The following is a 19,041-nucleotide window of genomic DNA, read 5'->3' on the forward strand; positions in this document are numbered from 1 at the left end:
GCTTCAAAAGGAATGTCCCAGGCTGAAGAAATGCTGAGGCAAACAGGAAGTGTGCTTTGTGAAACTTGCAGAGCAAAGAACGCAAGAAAATTGATTGCAATGGGGTCATTTGTGTCATTTTAGCAACTTGCATGTATGGGAAACATACTTTTTGACAGAGGGAAGCTATTACATAACAATGACGACTAAATAAAAATAGTATCAAATATTACATCTAAGGGGCTCCTGGGTGGCTCAGTTGGTTAAGCACCTGCCTTCACCTCAGGTCATGATCCCGGAGTCCTGGGGTTGAGTCTCAGGTCCGTGGAGTCAAGCTCCCTGCTCAATGGGGAGTCTGCTTCTCCCTCTCTCTTTGCCCTTCCTCCTAGCTCATGCTCTCTCTCTCTCTTTCTCACTCTCAAATAAATGAAATGTTTAAAAAATATATATTACATTTAAGTTTCACATTTTTTAAAAAATTTACTTCCTTCAGAAACACATATTGTGGAATTTAGAATTGTTAGCTTTTAATCCATGCTAATCTGTGGAGAAAAAAAAATTTTAAGGAAATTTTCCCAAGAGAATTCTAAGGAAATATCAGCATGGCAGGTATTTGGAGTGGATATTAAGAATCATATATACAAAATGAAATGAACGCTGAACAAAAGAAAGAAAGAAAGAAAGAAAGAAAGAAAGAAAGAAAGAAAGAAAGAAAGCCAAACCTATATTTTCACTGATGTTGAGCAGGATACAGGTTTCAAATGTAAGTAAGGATAAACACGTAAACCACTTGTAAAAATGATTTTTAATTTTGTTGGCTAAGCATCTGGGGAGAGAAGAGACTAGATTCTATCAAATCCTTATTAAAGCTTAAAAGAGTATAACAGACTAGGTTTCACAAATTCAAATGCGCCTGGGCACCATTCAGTGAATGTGAATGAGTGAAGCAGGCTGAGTGCGAGACTCCAGTGATGGCACACCTGTGAATGTCTTGCCTGACCAAGGCATTCAAATTCAATTAGGAAAAAAACCTAGTCTGGCTGAACAAATACTTTCAAAGGTGCCAATACTCGAACAGCTGAATCTGTCAAAAGTACTTGGAATTTTGTGCATGATATAAAGTAGTTTTCTTTGCTTTTCATAACCTAGTACTTAAGGGTAGCTCTTTTTGGGGACTATTAAAACTCTGCCTAAACTGTCTCAGGTGGATCTAAAACCTTGAGGAATCTTTGCCCCAGGAGTGCATCAGGAAGTGAAAGAGAATTCACTCTCTTCAGAAAATCAGACTTTCAAAAGAAGCAAATTGGTGGGGTTCACTATAAAACTTTAGAATTTTACTCAAGATATATATGAATTACATTAAGCTGAAACCTTGCCTTGTTTATAAATGCTTACACGGGCTTTCCATTTTACTTGATTTTAACTTTGTTGCAAAGATCTTTCTATTAGATCCTCACAGAAAGTTGGCTACGCATTGAAACATTATTCTATGTTGGAAAAATCTAGCACTGTGGTTGGAAAAAAGTTGCAACAATTCACTTTCTAAATATTAGATTACACATTTCCAAATCTTTTCATCAGTCATATTTAAAAGTATTTTTGAAATTATATCATGCCAAGGAAACGGGGGCGGGGTGTTGAAGAGTCAATGTCTTGATTCAATGACAAACATGAATTGAATACATACTTTCTGCTTAATGTGAGATGTGATGTTCTCATTGCTAATATCTTACTTTTCTCATGATTGTGGCTGAGGAGATTGGTACTTTTCCATAAAAGTTCATACTTGAGACTTGAGGGAATATACTTTTAAGAATAAACGGAGAAACGTCCTTCTGTGGTTTTCAAAAAACATTCTCAAAGAATGAAATTATAACCTACAAAGCCATCTTTTAAATTTACTGGAAAACTTAGTAAAAAACAACAACAACACAAAACCCTAAACTTTTTAGGGACTCAACATCATTTAAAAATATTTCAAATTATGGAGTCATTGCAGTTCATAATAAATCTATGATAAAAATGCTTTTGAAGCACCAACAGCAAGAGCGTTTGATTTGGTCCAGTGGTAGTCACAGTTTAGTGAACATCGGAACCATAGGGAAATGTCACAATGTAGGTTCCTGGGCTCCATCCCTAAAGGCTCCTATGCCCATTTCAGAGGACAAAGGGGTAGCCTAAGCATTTATATTTCCGACAGGTTCCTGAGCGACATGGATGCAGCCGATCTATGGACCGTATTTTGAGCAGCACTGATTTTGGGATGTCCCGAGAAGCATAGTGTATGCTAACAATTTAAATTATGTTTTTCAGAAAAATCATTTCAACTGTTCCAGAAGAGCTAAGTGCCAAGAAACCAACGTCAGTTCTGTACAGATTCAAGGTGATGCTGATTATTTTATCAACCATCTTGGAGTTCCCACCGTGCAGTTTGCCTTTGAGGACATCAAAGCATTAGAGGTGATTGTTCCTAAAAATGCAAAGCACAGAAACCCATACACACACACACACACACACACACACACACACACACACACACACATACACACCCACGCACAAGTTAGCAGACATGCAGAATTTGATTTTATCCTGGCTATTTGTCTTTCTCACCAAGTAGGTCATGATAGGAGGCTGCTTCATTGAGAGAGTTATTCTTGTTGTTCAGAGCTTTGTAACAGTATTTGAAAACATCAGCTCTTTTCAGTAGTGTTGAATTCAATTTAAAAAGATTTATACTGTCACTCACATTTTCACAGTTGCTTCGCAACGAGAAATTTGCAGTAGTTGGATTAACATCAAAACATAATTGTAATCTTCAGTATTCATAGAAACAGATGACATGGGCAATAGATTCTCCTCTCCTTGCCCAAGGGAAAATGCGTTTCACGTGCTGTATATTAATGCGAGTCTTGTGGGTTAGCTGCCCGAAGTTTGTCAATAGTTTGCCTGCCCAAAAGGTTCTACTTTTTTGCGAGCATAGGAGGTTTTTTCCCAAAGATTATCCCAGAGTCCTGATTTCTCGTAACTAAGTCTGTGTTCCTCCATCCGTTGGACTTCAAACCTTTTGATCTTTCTCAGAGTGATGTCACAGGAAACTGTTTCTCTGCAGATCTAAACCTGTTGGAATATTTTCCTTTCACAAGTTATGCATGCTTTATTGGGAGCTATTTGAAAGCTTGAGGTAATTATTATATTAACAATATAAATACCGGCTGGAAAATAGAATAAAGCCCGCTTTGTTCTTCAACTATCGATGCTCCTGAGAAGTTGTGTTTAGATTACATTTTTATAGGCTAAACTTCAGATCTGTGGTATCTTAATTTTTGATAGCTTTAGCGACATTTTGTCTCCTGTTTCTCAGCAGCACTCCCACACTCATCCCTGAGCTCCTCTGTAAACAACTAATGGTCACTAACGACTTAAATTCACGGAGGGAGAAACTCTGGGTGAATCCTATTGTAATGAGGCAAATTCTTGGGTAACGGAAAAGTTATCATTATATTTTATCTGTTTTTTTAATTGTATTTTCATATGGTATTATTGTATAAAAATGGGATACGTGTGTAGAGATAGCTTTTCTTTTACCAAGCCCCCTAGATACACTTTAATGAATCAGTGTATTAAGACATTAACTTATTTTTAATTTTCCTGCTTGATATCTTTTAATATCTCTTCATCATCCTCGTATCTCAGCCTGTCTGGCTCCTGTCATGTTTACATGTTGAATGATAGCTTTTATTCCATCCATGTCTAAATTGCCGTGTTTGAATCTTAAGCCAAGAATTTAGGCAGTGTGGTATAGCCTTAGGAATGGGTCTATACTTAACTCTTGACTCTGATACTTGGGAGACAAATGAGTTAGCCTCTTTCAGACTTAATTTTGCAGATGAGGAACCTTGGTATATTTAAGGAATCTACTTCCTAGAACCCTGGTAAGGATTAAATGAGACTGCATGGAAGGGATTTAGCTAATATTGAGCACATAATAAGCCCTCCATCAACTATAGCTATCATCACAGGTGTTACTATCTGATTGTAGGTTCAACCTATTAGTGGAAAAAGCTCCAAACTTTTTAGACAAGCACACATTAGTGGAAGGGAGGAGCTTGTTGATTATTAGGGAAAACAAGATTCTAAGGCTGAAGAGGTGGGATCTAATGAGATCACCTGGAAGATCTAAAGTGTCAGTAGAAAGATTTGGAAACAGGTCACAGTAAGTTCTAAGAAGGTACTGTTATCACTGTGAAACTCCTATGGCTAAAGTCTATCTGCTAGCACTGGCTTAGTTTGAAAGAGTTGATCAGTTTGTTTTTTTTTTTCAAATTGTACCCCAAATGCCCAATTCCCATCAGCAAAATTATTTTTTATTCGTCTCTAAAAAAGCAATTAAAAGAGAATCCTCTAAGCTTTATAACAAATGATCTTGTTTATAATGCCTTAGTGTGGAAAAAAATTTTAATGTATTTGTCCCTTGCAAAATATAAATACTTGAGATAATTTTGTGTGGTGAATTCTTCCAAGAACAGATTATAACCTTTGCTTTCTGCATTAAACTATAATAAAATATTTGTATGCATTGAGAGGAATTATAAGCATTGACAGGCTTTATCCATCATATAAGGAATATTTATCCTGTGTCAATTAGTAAAACAGGGAGGAAATTAGAACGTTTTTATGAATTTATCATTAGATTTAAAAATGTAATATATGTTGTGTGTATATATAGTTACATATTATGCATATTATGCATATAATTTATAAAATATCTACCCCTTATTGAGTACTTGATGTGCTAAAAATTTTTATTTCCTATTACCTAATATTTATATCATTATGAGTCAGCTATTATTAATAATGCTTTTTTGCCAAGAATGAAATGAAGCTTAAAATCAAGTAACTTACCCAAAGTCATAAAACTAATAAATACCCAGGATAGAAGATGGCTTTGGATCTGTTTAACAGTAAGCCCATGTTCTCAACTATTACGCTAAAGGTTGCAAGCTGGAAGCCCAAGGGCAAAATCCTATTCACGGATACATTCTGTTTGCCCTGAGCTTTGGTGAAAAATTGGATATCTGGAAACATTTTTCCCCCATGGAAACAATTGGCTATATCGTGCATTACTCACCAGTTTGCCATGTTCTTTATTAAGGAGTCTGCCATGTTGTTTATCCTAGAGTACAGTCAAGAAGAACATTTCTTCAATGCCTGTTGCTAGCACAAATTGGGAAATGAAACAATCACCCTAATGGGCCACATGTTTCCCCAGACTTGTGTTGCCTGTGTTACCCCCCAACCCTTGTAGGAGCTGTGTTCATTATCACCGCACTCATTTTGAGTAAAAGAGCCAAAGCGGACAATTCTATGGTCCTTTTCACTTTATAAATTGTATGTGTTCTAAGTGAGCTAATTTTATAATTATACTCATGGTTTGGAAGAGATTATCTATTTAAATTTTATTTGGGTGATTATAATGCTAACTTCAGTGATTTTGCCTTTTTTTTTTTTTGGTCCATCAGATTGATTATAGATCTATTATAGTCAGTTTCAACAAGTGAATGATAATAGGAAAAAGAACTGTAGGAAAAGAAACTAGTGCCACAGACACCACTTTTAATGGACATATGGGATATTATTCTAAAATTATTTTTTGTGAAACATGACATTTTATAATATCCATCCCCAATATTTCATGGTTCCATATTCCCACCAGTGGCTTTCCCCTATAGTTCCTCTGGGTGCTTATATATTGAATAAGATTGTTTGAAGCATATTTCACCTTTAGTTTTTCTTGGTGTCTATCCTCTAATTTTCCGATAATTACATTTCACAAATGGAAAGTAATGTATGGATTTGCCAAATGCTGGAATTATTCCTTCTCATAAAATATTGCCCTGTTAATTGAAATGTCTCTAGTTGTAAGTTTCATTTAAATAAGGTTTTCAATTTGTAAACATTGTTGCACCTGTTAGGAGAAGAATTCTGCACAGATTAAATACAATGCAGAGATTGCTGAAAAGGAAATGAAAAGACAGATGCTTTCTGATTAAGAGTGCAATATTTATGACAGGCGGGTGGTCCGATGCACATTTCTTCTGTCACTTAACAGCTGTTTCACATAACTTTTGTTCCAGATCAGTATATTTACTCTCCATAGGGCATGTCAGAGGGTCTGGCTTTCTTAGTATATCAAAAGATCAATCCATGCCCTAGTAAGCCTTCTACCACAAATTGAAGCTCTGGTTCCTCACGCTGTTTAACCTTATATTTTTTGCTCTTCTGCTTGAAACATTCTTTTTTAAACCCAATTTACCTCTATAATGGAGCATTTAACATTTAAATGATAATGAGATAAAGGGGTATTATAGCTTTTATACAGCCGAGTTTTCTGCGTAATTGTTTCAGTATCATTTAGTAACCCAGCAACTGAAAACCAAGTAGCATAGGTGTTTTCAAATGCTCATTCTTTTTAAGTTAGATGGCTCTGATATCAATTTTGATTCTTAAACTGATATATAACAGCATGAGTATTTGGGTGTATGTATGCATGTGTGAACTTTAACATTAAGGTAATTTTATCACATAAAAATAATTATTTTGTGCATGTACAATACAGATACAACACTACAATACACTTGCACACATTTTGGAGCAAAGTAATTAATAGTTTACATCTTGATTCTTCATATTTTATTTTACTAAGGGGACGAATAATTTATTTTGCTTAGTGATAATTCTTTCATTACATTTTCTGTTTGGAACTTAGCCACTAACACTGTTGTGTTAACAGATAATAATTGTTCAAAAGTTCATTAAAAGCTCTTAAGGAGGGCCACCTGGGTGGCTCATTCAGTTAAGTGGCTAACTCTTGATTTGGGCTCAGGTCATGATCTCAGGACTGTGGAATTGAGCCCTGTGTTGGCCTCTGAGCTGGGTTTAGAGTCTGCTTAAGATTCTCTCTCTCTCCCTCTGACCCTTCCCCCACCTCTCTCTCTCCTAAAAAAAAAAAAAAAAATACAAACCAAAAAACCCCACAGGCTCTTGACTTAAGGTACCAAATAATTGTATGTACCTATGTGTAAGTTGTACTGATATTTTACAGTAACTATCATACTGATAGTTATGAAACTTATGTCACTTAAAAACGAGATTTTACCTTTCTACTACATGCTAATTGGAGATGGAATCGAAAGTTCTTCTTTAGAGTTCTCTCTGGTTCATTACTTCTCTTTGTAATTTGTTTTAGGAAAAGTACTTTCAGTGTCAATCAAATCAGATGGTATAATTATTGTCAGGTCAGACTTAATTCATTTAGGGCAGAGGTTCTTAAACATTTTGTTCTAAAAACCCATTTACCTTCTAAAAGTATTGACAACTCCAAAGAAAAAGGCTTTTGTTTATGTGGCTAATATGTATAAATATTTCTTATGTTAGGAATTAAAACTGAGAAAATGTATATGTATTTATTCATTTAAAAATTAATAATAAACCTGTCAGAAATTAATATAAATAACTTACTTTTATGAAAGAGAATTATATTTCACAAAATAGAAGAATAGCATTATTTTACCTTTTTAGCAAATCTCTTTATTGTGACTTAATATGGGATAGCTGGATTCTCATATGTGTTTCTACACTTTAATCTGTTGTTATATGTTTTCTTGGTTGAAATGTATGAAGAAAATCCGGTGTGATAATCTTTTCACATAATGGCAAGTATTTTTCTTTGATACTACACTGAGACTTGACAAATATTAGTTTTCTAATGGTAAGTTTCAACGTGGAATCTAAAACCATATTGATGACCTTTTTGCAACCTGTATATTCATGAAAGGAGAGAGGAAATGAAAGCATGAATGTATGTAACGTCATTATTGTTATGAAAATAGTGTTGATCTCAGGGAGTCCTGAGGCTCTCTGACCACACATGGAGAAATGCTGATCTGGGGACATGGCCTTGGTTAAACTAGCCTGCCTCATCCTTTGTGTCTGACAAGGTGCTCAACATTGCTCTTTTTCGAGAATTTGAACTGTGATTCTCTATAAACCTGTGTGTGTACTTTCCAGGCGTCTCTGGGTATTGCCATCCCATTCACCTGACAAACAGCATGAAGTAGGGAATATAACACTCTCATAAACTGTGACTCTACAAAGAATTCCACTTCTGAGAAGCCTTCTTTTAGAAGAGAAGGTTAAACCCCAATCAACAAATCAACAGTTATAGAGCAGATTTGAAAAGCTTTGATTGTACAATATATGAAATGCCTGTCACAGAGGGAGTGCTATTAAAGTTGCTGTATGCTTCCAGGAGCCTGAGGAGTAAACACAAGAAATTGAAATATGAGACAGATATTGAAAAAACAAAGAATGAAGAAACTCTTAAGACTCAAATGGATAATTCGAAAGATCATACTTCAAATTGCCTAATATTTAGAAATGGCTGCAAGGAGGACAGATTTCCCCTAGCAGTTGTCCTTGCTTGGAATTCTAAGTAAGAACATTCATTCCAAATGCCTACCACCATTAGATCAAAATATATTATGTATGTACTATTGCTATTTTCAGGGATTATCTTATGATCATCCCTGTTATGAGGAAATTTGTTTTATAATGAAGTTTTTAAAATAATTTCAGTAATAATACTTACAAGTGGGTTTAATGACAGACCAGCCATGTTGTAAGTTTGGCAACATTTAAGAATATAGGGTGACTTCAATGTGATATATTCAGATATTTATTAATTCAAATTCATTCATTTATTTAACCAGCAGTTATTAAGTACTTGCTGTAATCCAGTGCTATGTTAGAAATTCAGAGATGGATAAAATCTGCTCTCCTTTTAATAAAGTGGTCACAGTCTAGATTAGGACTCAGACTTATAAATAATCAAGTAAAGAAAGTATAGTAGAAGTTCTCTTAACTGACTTCCACTTAATCAACTTGTAGAATTCATTGACAATTTCCATTCCTTTAGAACACAAAGATCAATGCCCAAGCCTCCTTGAAGCTCATCATAGCAGATCCTTTCTGAATTTTTGCACACTTCTGTTATCTCAGGTTATGTGGTATGCTTGCCCGGAGCCAGTTATATTCTCAGATCTATATATGCCCTTTGCATTTGTTATAAATAACAAGGTATTTTAATTGCTACATAAACTTGTGAGTCATGAATATGAAAAAATCACTTCTAAGAAACCTATAATGATAATGTTTTAAAAGGTGAATTGCTAGTAAAAAATTGATATGCAGTGGACCAGGCAACTCTTAAAGATTTGGGGAAATTGTAATAATCTGGATGCATTCTGCATTCAGTCTACTTTACAAACATCTTTAATAATTCCACTTTAAATAAAAAAGCAGCTTGGAATGTAGATAATGTTTAAGACAAGAAAGAAATAACAGAGCTTTATTCAACAGGTCAATGTTTAGAGAAAAGGTCTTGGCTCTTCATCAAAATATTGGCCAATAAACATGCACTCACCTGTTCTAAATTAACATATAACACTTCAGAGTTGTATTTTTTTTTTTTTGCCGATTATATAATTGAACCAGCTTCTAAATAATTAACCTGCCAGTCAGTGGGGCAAATCATATTGGCTAAGATAGCTTCTACTATGGAGTGAAGTGATAGAGGCAGGGGTAGTATCAAGGAAAATTATATTTAACACATATAGCATATGTGGTAGGCATAGCCTTGTTCTGAATTTTTTAAACATGTTCATTCATTTAATTTAGTTCTTATACTTTTAACTAGTACTTATGAAGAAGGTACTAGTATTACCACTTTCATTAAAGACGAAACCTAGGCACCAAGCGGTTAAGTAACTTGGCCAACATCACGCATCTACTAAGTGGTAGACTAAGGTTCACACCAGCACTGTAGTGCCACATATCTGGGCTTTTCCCCCTAGGCTTAAACTGTTTCTCGAAGTTTTCTACATGAAATGAACTAGTTCTAAAATGCCTTCCACCCCCACTATATCCATAGTGCAATGTAACACACACTGTATGTGGTGTTTCTTATTATTTCTACTTTCCTCTACAATGGTTCTAAACATTTCAGCTTTGACAATTCTTAAAGTCAACCAATAGCTGGAAGTGAGTAATATTTCTTAACTGAATTTAAAATGAGCCCATAATTTACCTATAATGACAAAACTGATATGAATGTTTCCTTATAGTAATTTACATAGTCTTGTCCGAAACAAATGGTGTTTTTAATTTTATTTCCAAGTTCATCTTGAAAGATGACAAGGGCAAGTTTGTCTCTTCTAATTTTAAAGATAATGACACATTTCTTCACGTAGAATATTTTGAAATCTAAAACCATTTTGAGGAGGGGTACCTGGGTGTCTCAGTCAGTTAAGCAGCTCAGGTCATGATCTGGGGTTGTGAGATCTGGGTTGTGAGATCGAGCCCCACATGGGGCTCCCTGCTCAGCGGGGAGTCTGCTTCTTTCCCTCTCAATCTCTCTCTACACTTCCCCTTCACATGCTCTCTGTCTCTCTTTCTCTCTCAAATAAATAAATCTTAAAAAAAAATGTTTTGGGGATGAATTTAGATGACTCTTAAAAATGAATAATGAAAATGTTAACAGCAGCTTTGGTACCCATATGCTCTAACTATAAACTCCAGAAGGAAACAACATATCTAGATTTCATATAGCTGTGGATGATGATTATGGCCATGATTGAATTTCCTTGTCCATTCCTTAGTCTCCACAACTCCATACAATTTTATTTGCATCTGGAATTGCAGGTTTTCAACACCTGTTTCACAGTTTCACTAGTTTCACACAGAAGCTTATAGTTTTGTTTGTTTTTTAATAAGCAAATGTTTCTCTAGAAACTACAAAGAAAGACACAGCAGTGGCCTTTGAAGTCTCATAAATGTTAAAAAGAAATGGATTGAAGCCAAGTCCACTTGGCTTTTAAAGATCACTATTGCTTCCTCATGAAAGTTCCGGCTTTTATATTAGTCGCAAGAGAGCTGCAGTTGTCTTCAGTCTTTCATGATACTCTGTCCCTGTGATTTTAAATGACTAGAGAAGATTCTGAAAGAGAACAAAGTATTTATCAGTATTTTGATTTTCACAGTCTCTTGTCGATAGCATTAGCATTGAAATTATTTTAACCATTTTTCTCTTATTAGTGAAAAATGTTTTAAGTCTAAATAGTAGTACTGATAAATGGGCAAAAGTAGGAAAAAAATAAACTGCAACTTTATGCATAAGGTCATTTTTAGTTCTTTATTTTTTATAATAATTTTTATTATGTTATGTTAGTCACCATACAGTATACCCTTAGTTCTTTAAATTAGTATCTTGTCACTTTATTTTTGTTCATTGATAATTCTCATCAGAGCATTAGAAATGTTACGCATACTCCATGTTTAGAGACAATTTCTAATTTATCACTCAGGTGTACATATATGGAAATTGAATTGAAAAGAAATTTTATATTATTATTGCTGAGACCTATTGTTAAAAATAATAAAATCAGATTAAGACATGGCAAAATATTGAGGGTAAATTCAAGCACTTCTTTTGATACTGGCCTTGGGTCCAGGTCGGGAATGGAAGTTCCATTGGCTATCATTGTTTTGCAGACTCCTGCCAGTTGTAATTCTGGACAATTCAAGAGGTCAAAATAAGATCAGAGGCTTCTTTGGTGGGAGGATGGTCATATGAGTGAGGGGTACACAGATGTGCCTGGCCCAGAATCCTCTGATGGAAGGACTGAAAAAAAGAAAACACTCATAGATTCATTGACTTTTAGAGCAACACTGATCATTGAACCCAGGTAGCTTACTTCATTACTCTGAGCAAAAGAAAACAGAAACTCAGAGAGAATCAGATTAGAACAACAACAAAACAATAAGTTAAGTCCAGACTTAGTTATTCCTACTCCCAGCCCAATGCATCTATCTATAGCTGTTCTCTGCTAAACTCCTATTTTGTATGTGCTATTCTTTTTCACACTTCTTTCCTTAATCTTCTTCTCTCTTCCGCTCTCCAGTCTGGCTTCTTTACCTTTTCCTGCACATAAGGTCATATTCTTCATATCCTTTTCTTCTTTTTCTCCCCTTGCCTTTTTTGGATGGTTTTCCACTCCCACTCCCTTTCATCCCATTCTATTTTCATTTTTTTCTTAGTTGACTTTGAAATTTGGTCTGTTTCAACTGACTTAATGTGTTTAATTTGATCATAGGTGAAGCTATAGCCCAATTTCCCCTAACATTTCAGGGTACAAGGCAATGGTAGAAATGGGGGCTGTATTTGTACATACTATTTAAATGTTATAAATCAAACTAAAAAAATGTTAAATATGCTTTTTCCTCCTGATCTGACAGACACCTGTTCAAAATTATTGGGAAGGCAGGCTTGAATGTAATGTTCTCAGATATTAAAATGTGGTGATAGCAGAAGAACGGACCCTCAGCTCCTGACCCTTGATCCTTGACCCACTCCTCTTTTTCTGCGACCACCCTTGGTTCTGTCTCACACCATGAGGGACCTTGTATACATGCATCTGTACCCAGTTTCATTTGTAAGCGTAGTCCCTAACACCCATAAATGGCTACTTCTCACCCATTTCCTGGGCCTAGGTTTGCATACTGGAGGGACAGTTTTCCCTGGAGATTATAGACCTGGAAAAGAAGGCTGGTAACTGGAAACAGATATAAGGCCATTTAAGCAGGGAATTCTGAGATTCTAGAATTCAAGGTAACTAGACTTAATCTAGAAAGGGAGTCATGGACTCCAAGTAAACACATCTCTCTGAGTTGATTTAAGATCAAAAGACCTTGGAAATAAAAAGTGACTAAACTCTAGATACTGAACTTTAGGTATGCCAAACTGTTGACAGTCCTGGTGTAGGAAAGTAAATATTCTTAAAGAAACTTGCTCAAATGACTTGAGTGTGTTATCTAAGATTTGTTGCTAAGAAAACTGGAGACCTGAACCAATCAATCATTATAGGATCATTGGCAGTATCAGTTGGGTGTTGACCTAACCTAGGTTCCTAAAGGTGTGGCTATCTAATGGTTGTGACCTTGAAGCTATGAGGTACTCAATACAGCACATCACTTCCAGGATATGGTTGAAAGTGTGTTTCAAAGAAGTGAGGAGTTGTCAAAATGAAAAATATTCAGTTAAACAGACCCAGTGTCTGGGACGTATGTTCTAAAGCAAGAGTTCATTTTAGTAAACTTTCTAAGCAAATAAATGCATGATGGAATCTTGAACAAACTCTGGGCAATATCCAGGTGCTATGTTCTCTGCCATCTACTCTATTTTGAAGATTACAATCATGTACTACTGTGAAAAGTTTATAAAATTGTGTTTTATGAGTCCAAATGGTATGTATATGCATACCAAAATATTTTGAGCCAAGAAACATCTTTGGATATTTTTTGACAGAGGAACAGTAGAAATTTCTGTGTTTGAATCTTAATGAGAAAAATGTAAATTCCAAACTAAAACACAAATCAGAAAACTAGAATGTAGGGAATGCTGGTTAAGAATTTAGTCAGCATTTAGTTTTCTTATATTCTGTTGGTAACCATAGTCTTTTCAAATATATCTTGTAAAGATATATTCTTCTATGTACCATAAGATAACTAAAATGCTATACTGAAAAGCAAAATAATTCTACTCTTTGCTTGAAATATAGTTATTGGTAATTTTACATTCATTAAGTAAATGTATGAATGAATGGATGGATACATTTTTAAATTAATATTTTGAAAATAGCTACGATGTGCTTGCAAATCTTAACCTCCCTCCCTCCTCCTTCCAACCTTCCTAACTTCTTTAATCAAATTTTAATCATGCCTCTATATATTGTTGCTATTCATTTATTTAAGATGATATTAATATATTTTTCAGATCATTTTAAAACATAATAATCCATAATATAATTGCATCATAAATTGATGTAACTACGTACCTATTATTTGATAAGTTAGCCTGCATTGTTTTGTTATTATAGGTAATATTTTGTGGAAATTTGTAGACTTGATATTTGTTCCTCTCTCCAGTTCCTCTAAAGTAAATTTGCTGGTATAAAGTTTGGGTCAAAGTATGAATACTTTAAGCCCTTTGAAATGTTGGAAAAAGATCTTCCTGAATGGTGGTGTATTTTAAAAACTTTATGGCAAAGCATTAGATTGTTCTTTAATTTCACTCTTGCCAACAGTGTGCATTAAAAAGAAAAAATATACATATTTACCAATTTGATAAGTAAAGTGGGTATCCTGTTCTTTTAACTGGTTTTCTTTTATATTAACTTACTCAATATTAATTTACTAACTTATACTATTTTGTAAGTATATTCAGTGTGGAGTCTGTATTTGGAAATGAGTGTCAGCATAGATCAAGATAAAATATCTTTCCAGATAAAAAAATAGAAATAATATGGCTAAGATATTAACTGAAGGGTCCAGCCTGAGAAATTGTAAACTTGTAATTATTTTAATAATTGGTACTAGGATGACATTCATAAAGGAGTCTATGCTCAAGTTTATCAAGGTATGTAACCTAAGGCTGAACTTCAAGAAGCTTTGAAGTATTTGAAGTGTTGAAGCTGGAAAATAGAAAATGTGTGACAACTAGCTTGACAGGTGTCAGAGATTGGCTTATGAAAGTTCTAGTATATTGTTCAAAATTACTACAAGGAAGCAGTATATAGAATTTCTTCAACAAGGTCATAGCAGTTCCTAAGAGGATAAAACAGAAGGGACAATGAAAAGAATTGGTGTTAAGAGTGTACGTAAGTCAGCTTTTAATGATTCCATGGTCATAATTTTAAAATTATAGATACTGACTTTTAGTACTGCACCAAGGTAGATATGTGTGTTTCGGGGTAGAGAAGGGGAGTGCAGATTGTTAAGAGGCCCAGGGCATGATGAATGTCTCTGGAGAGTGGGCATGCCACCCCTTCAAAATAGCTGGTACTTCTACTACACTATGATTAACCTGTAAGGCAATAAAAAAATAGACTTGTACCACATTGTACTCTATCATTTTCTGATGTCATTTTTCAGGAGATGCCGTAGGAAAAAGGACACTTCATCATGGGTGGGTGGGTGGGTGGATGGGTGTTATTGTGGAAGTGGAAAGTATATCATCCTGAATCTTAATGTATTCATATTTCTATTTTATCCACTTCATTTTTGAAGTCTATGTTTTCATATATAATATGAAGCATTGTTCTAAAAATGAAGAATGGAATTTAGCTTATTTTAAAGAGAAAATTTGGGGTGCCTGGGTGGCTCCATGGGCTCAGGTCATGATCCAGGGTCCTGGGATGGAGCCCTACATTGGGCTTCCTGCTGAGCAGGGAGCCCGTTTCTCTCTCTCCTTCCCACTTGCTCTCTCTCGCTCGCTATCTCTGTCTCTCTCAAATAAATCGATAAAATCTTAAAAAAAAAAACAGAAAATTTAACTCTGATGCTAAAAGAAATACCAGACTCATAGTCCTAAAAGTGTCCCAAAAACATTTGTTAGACTTGTTTGTGTTTGTAAAACATATTCTAGAGAGAAGAAATAATGGAAAGGAACAAATATATTATGGTAACATGAAAGAAATTTAGTCTTTCTCTTCCTTAAAAAATATTAATCATCACCATCAATTAAGTTTAATTGAGCACAAACTATGTGCAGAACAGTATGCTATGCATTAAGAACAAATAAAGCTATGATACAATCCATGGTGCTCAAGGGATTTATAATCTCTTTAGAGCATCCAGGCATGAGCATAAACAAATACATGGCAATAAAAGGAAGCCAAGGCTCAGTGCCAAGTGATTTCTCTAAACATAAGGTGTCTGAGCCATAGCAAACTGAGTGATTCATTTAAAATTTTAATTATTTTTATTTTCTTAGAATTTACATATATATTTAACACTTTGTTAACATTGCCATAGATTCTTGAACCCTTCACGAAATACAGATACATCCACCATAAATAATGTAAATCTCAAGAGTGCTATGGGGGAAAAAATAAAACTGAGACTGTACCTGTCAGACAATAAATCAGAGAGATAGAAATTTCAGCAGAGAGCAGCAGGTCTTACAAGTCTGCAAAGTCCTGTGCCTCTCCAGAGGTCAAAATGGTGGCTTCTTCCATTGTAATATTCAGAGTCCTTTTCTGGAATCATCTATGGATCTGCTACTGGTAGAGTCCATTTATAAAGGTATCTATGTATTATAATGTCCTCTTAATTAAGAATCTAGACATGATAACATCACTTTCCCAGAACATAGCCATAAGCTCATCCATGCAAGTTCTAATTCTTGAAATTATTGCTGACTCTTTTCTTCTTCATCCCCCAATTAATTTTTTCTATCTCCTATTTTTGCCAGTCACTCTATTGCTGAATTCAATTTATTTTTTCTTACAAATGTATCTCATTGCTATCATTGAATCTCTAGCAGTTGCTGCCTAATTCAGGCCATTCATTATGCCCTCATAAAGGACTTTGGTCTCCTATTTTGGTAGACTTTCCTGCCACCACTTCATCCTGCAAACTTTGCTTATGCCTCTCTTCCCTTTCCCTTCCCTGGCTTGGCAACCTTCCACATTTTCCAGTGAACAATTTTTAATAGTCTTATAAATAACGTAATCTTTCTCTTAACACAACTATTGTTTTTATCATTCTCATGACATCTAATAGGGTAATGCCTTGAAGTTCATTATATTCTCTTTTTCTCCAAATAGTGTATATGCTGGTTGAGTCTGCAAGTTTTGTCCTGACCATCTTTGTATACTATGTTTGTACCAAGAAGGCACAACCATGAAACAGTACTCTGAATTACATTAATCCCTGTTTAAATAGTGTATTCATTTCTTGGGACTCCCATAACAAAGTACTACCAGTACTGGGTGGTTCAAACAACAAAAGTTATTGTCTCACATTCCTAGAGCCTATAAGTGAAGCTTGAGATGTCAGTAGCCAGGGTTGGTTCCTTCTGAGGGCTATAAAGAAGAACGTGTTCCATGTCTCTCTCCTAGCTTCTGGTGATTTGCTGGAAATCTTTGATATTCTTTGGCTTGGGGCAGCGTAATTCCAATATTCACAAGGCATTCTACCTATCTCTGTCTTTGTGTCCAGATTTTCCCATTTATTTATTTATTTATTTATTTATTTATTTATTTATTTAAAAGATTTTATTTATTTATGTGACAGAGAGACAGCCAGCGAGAGAGGGAACACAGCAGGGGAGAGGGAGAGGAAGAAGCAGGCTCCCAGCCGAGGAGCCCGATGTGGGACTGGATCCCGGAATGCCGGGATCACGCCCTGAGCCGAAGGCAGATGCTTAATGACTGTGCTACCCAGGCAACCCCAGATTTTCCCTTTTAATATGGACACAGTCATATTAGATTAAGAGTTACTCAAATGACCTCATTTTAGCCTAATAATCTGCAAAGACCCTACATCCCAAGAAGGTCACTTTCAAAGGTATTGGGGGTTAAGACTTCAACGTCTTGGAGACATAATCCAACCCCAAACAACCAATACCATATTAGATTAATGTAGACTGTAGAGGATTGTTTTTGGGGTTTGGTTTTTTGTTTGTTTCTTTGTTTTTTAGGAAATTGATTTATAGGTTCTTGACTATGTTCCTATTCTATTCCTGAAGTGTTCATTTGAACTTGCAAACTACATATAAAATGTCTACCTTTTTCAATCCTTCTATTCCTCCTTTAAATATCTTTTCATATAGATTTAGAACATTTGCTGTTAAATTTCCTTCCTGTTCTTTTAAAATAACGTTAGCAGCTTAGGTCAGGAGGCCCTGATAAAGTACTTAAGTATTTCCAAGTGACACACTGTACATTTGTTTATGTTCCGGTTAGCTGGGTTCATTGGTCTGCATGATTATCTAATCACATTACTATACAATATTGCAAAGTAGAAGTCTGAATAAGCTTTCCGTGATTGGTCATCATAGAAAATAGAATCTTGATTTGCTATGGTTCCAGATGGTGGTTTGCTTATAATAGCTTAGATTTAATCATAATCATTATAAACTAAACGAAGCTAAATTATACTATCTTAGAGAGAATTTTCATGTTGTTTGCAACCATAACCTCTTGCAGAAGGCGTGTCCTTATCCATTGTAGAGATAGGAATAGATTATTATTACTATGCCATTCTTTGAATGTTGCCATTCTCTTTACCATAAAGAATTAATTTTTAAAATTAATGCTTCCCAGTTATGAATGTTATTTATTTGCGATTCCTCTTTTGAGTACATCCAAGCAGAATAGTTTTTTGATGTTGAGAAGCCCGCATCACAGGTATGTTGAGATTATTACCAACATTATCAATTTGTTTCGAGAAAATATTTTAGTGTACATTAGTATAAAATGTCCCTAGTTTTTTAAATTATTTATTGGCAGATATAAATTCAGTATGCAATATTTTATGCTAGCTGTCCAGAACCTAGCTCGGTACAGCTTACAGAACATTTATTTTTACCACCTAAGTCATAAAAGTTGTTTTCCATATCTTCAGTCAAACTTAACTACAGGCAAGAAGAAGTGAAGAAATTACCTGTCACATTATTCACAGGCCAGACCAAGATACTGTAAATACCATGGCCCACTAAGCTAATTTAGAAGAAAAAATGGAAAGAGGTTTTTAAAAGATGGCATTTATATGTAATATATGTAGAGGAGTTTAGGGTTTTGACAGTTTGAGATTGTATCCTCTTTAGAGAGAATGCATAATGACTTTTATTTCTTTTGAAATATGCATAACTTCTTGAAGGTAACTTTCAACTCTCATTAGCACTTTTCAAAGTAAGTTTCCCATATTTATGAAAGCAAAGAGTATGACATACCTGAACTTTGAATAGAGTGAATGTTTACTTATCAACAATTCAATCATTTCCCCTTTTGTTTGGATCTTTCACTCCATTAATTTGTGGGAGAAAAAAAAAAACCTACTGTGGACATACAGGTTTGGGCTTGACTGTTCTATGATTAAGTCTCATCCCTAATCAGCATTGCAAGAATATATCTAATTCTAGCTAAAGTATGGAATGCTGTTAAG

The 19,041-nt window shown here is 34.9% G+C and overlaps 1 protein-coding gene across 6 annotated transcripts in view; it reads left to right on the plus strand.

Annotated features, from left to right (window-relative positions):
- The window catches only part of NAALADL2 (N-acetylated alpha-linked acidic dipeptidase like 2), a 1,315,864-nt gene that overhangs the window by 1,109,595 nt on the left and 187,228 nt on the right, over window positions 1–19,041 (plus strand). For all 6 annotated transcript variants that reach the window (XM_045788671.2, XM_087861406.1, XM_045788670.2 and 3 more), the window contains one exon: window positions 2,293–2,439. In XM_045788671.2, the coding sequence (XP_045644627.2) occupies window positions 2,293–2,439 (147 nt within the window). The remainder of the gene's footprint in view (window positions 1–2,292; window positions 2,440–19,041) is intronic.

Source organism: Ursus americanus, chromosome 4 (genome assembly GCF_024610735.1).
Source record: "Ursus americanus isolate L20-20 chromosome 4, mUrsAme1.1.p, whole genome shotgun sequence".
Lineage (NCBI taxonomy): Eukaryota > Metazoa > Chordata > Mammalia > Carnivora > Ursidae > Ursus > Ursus americanus.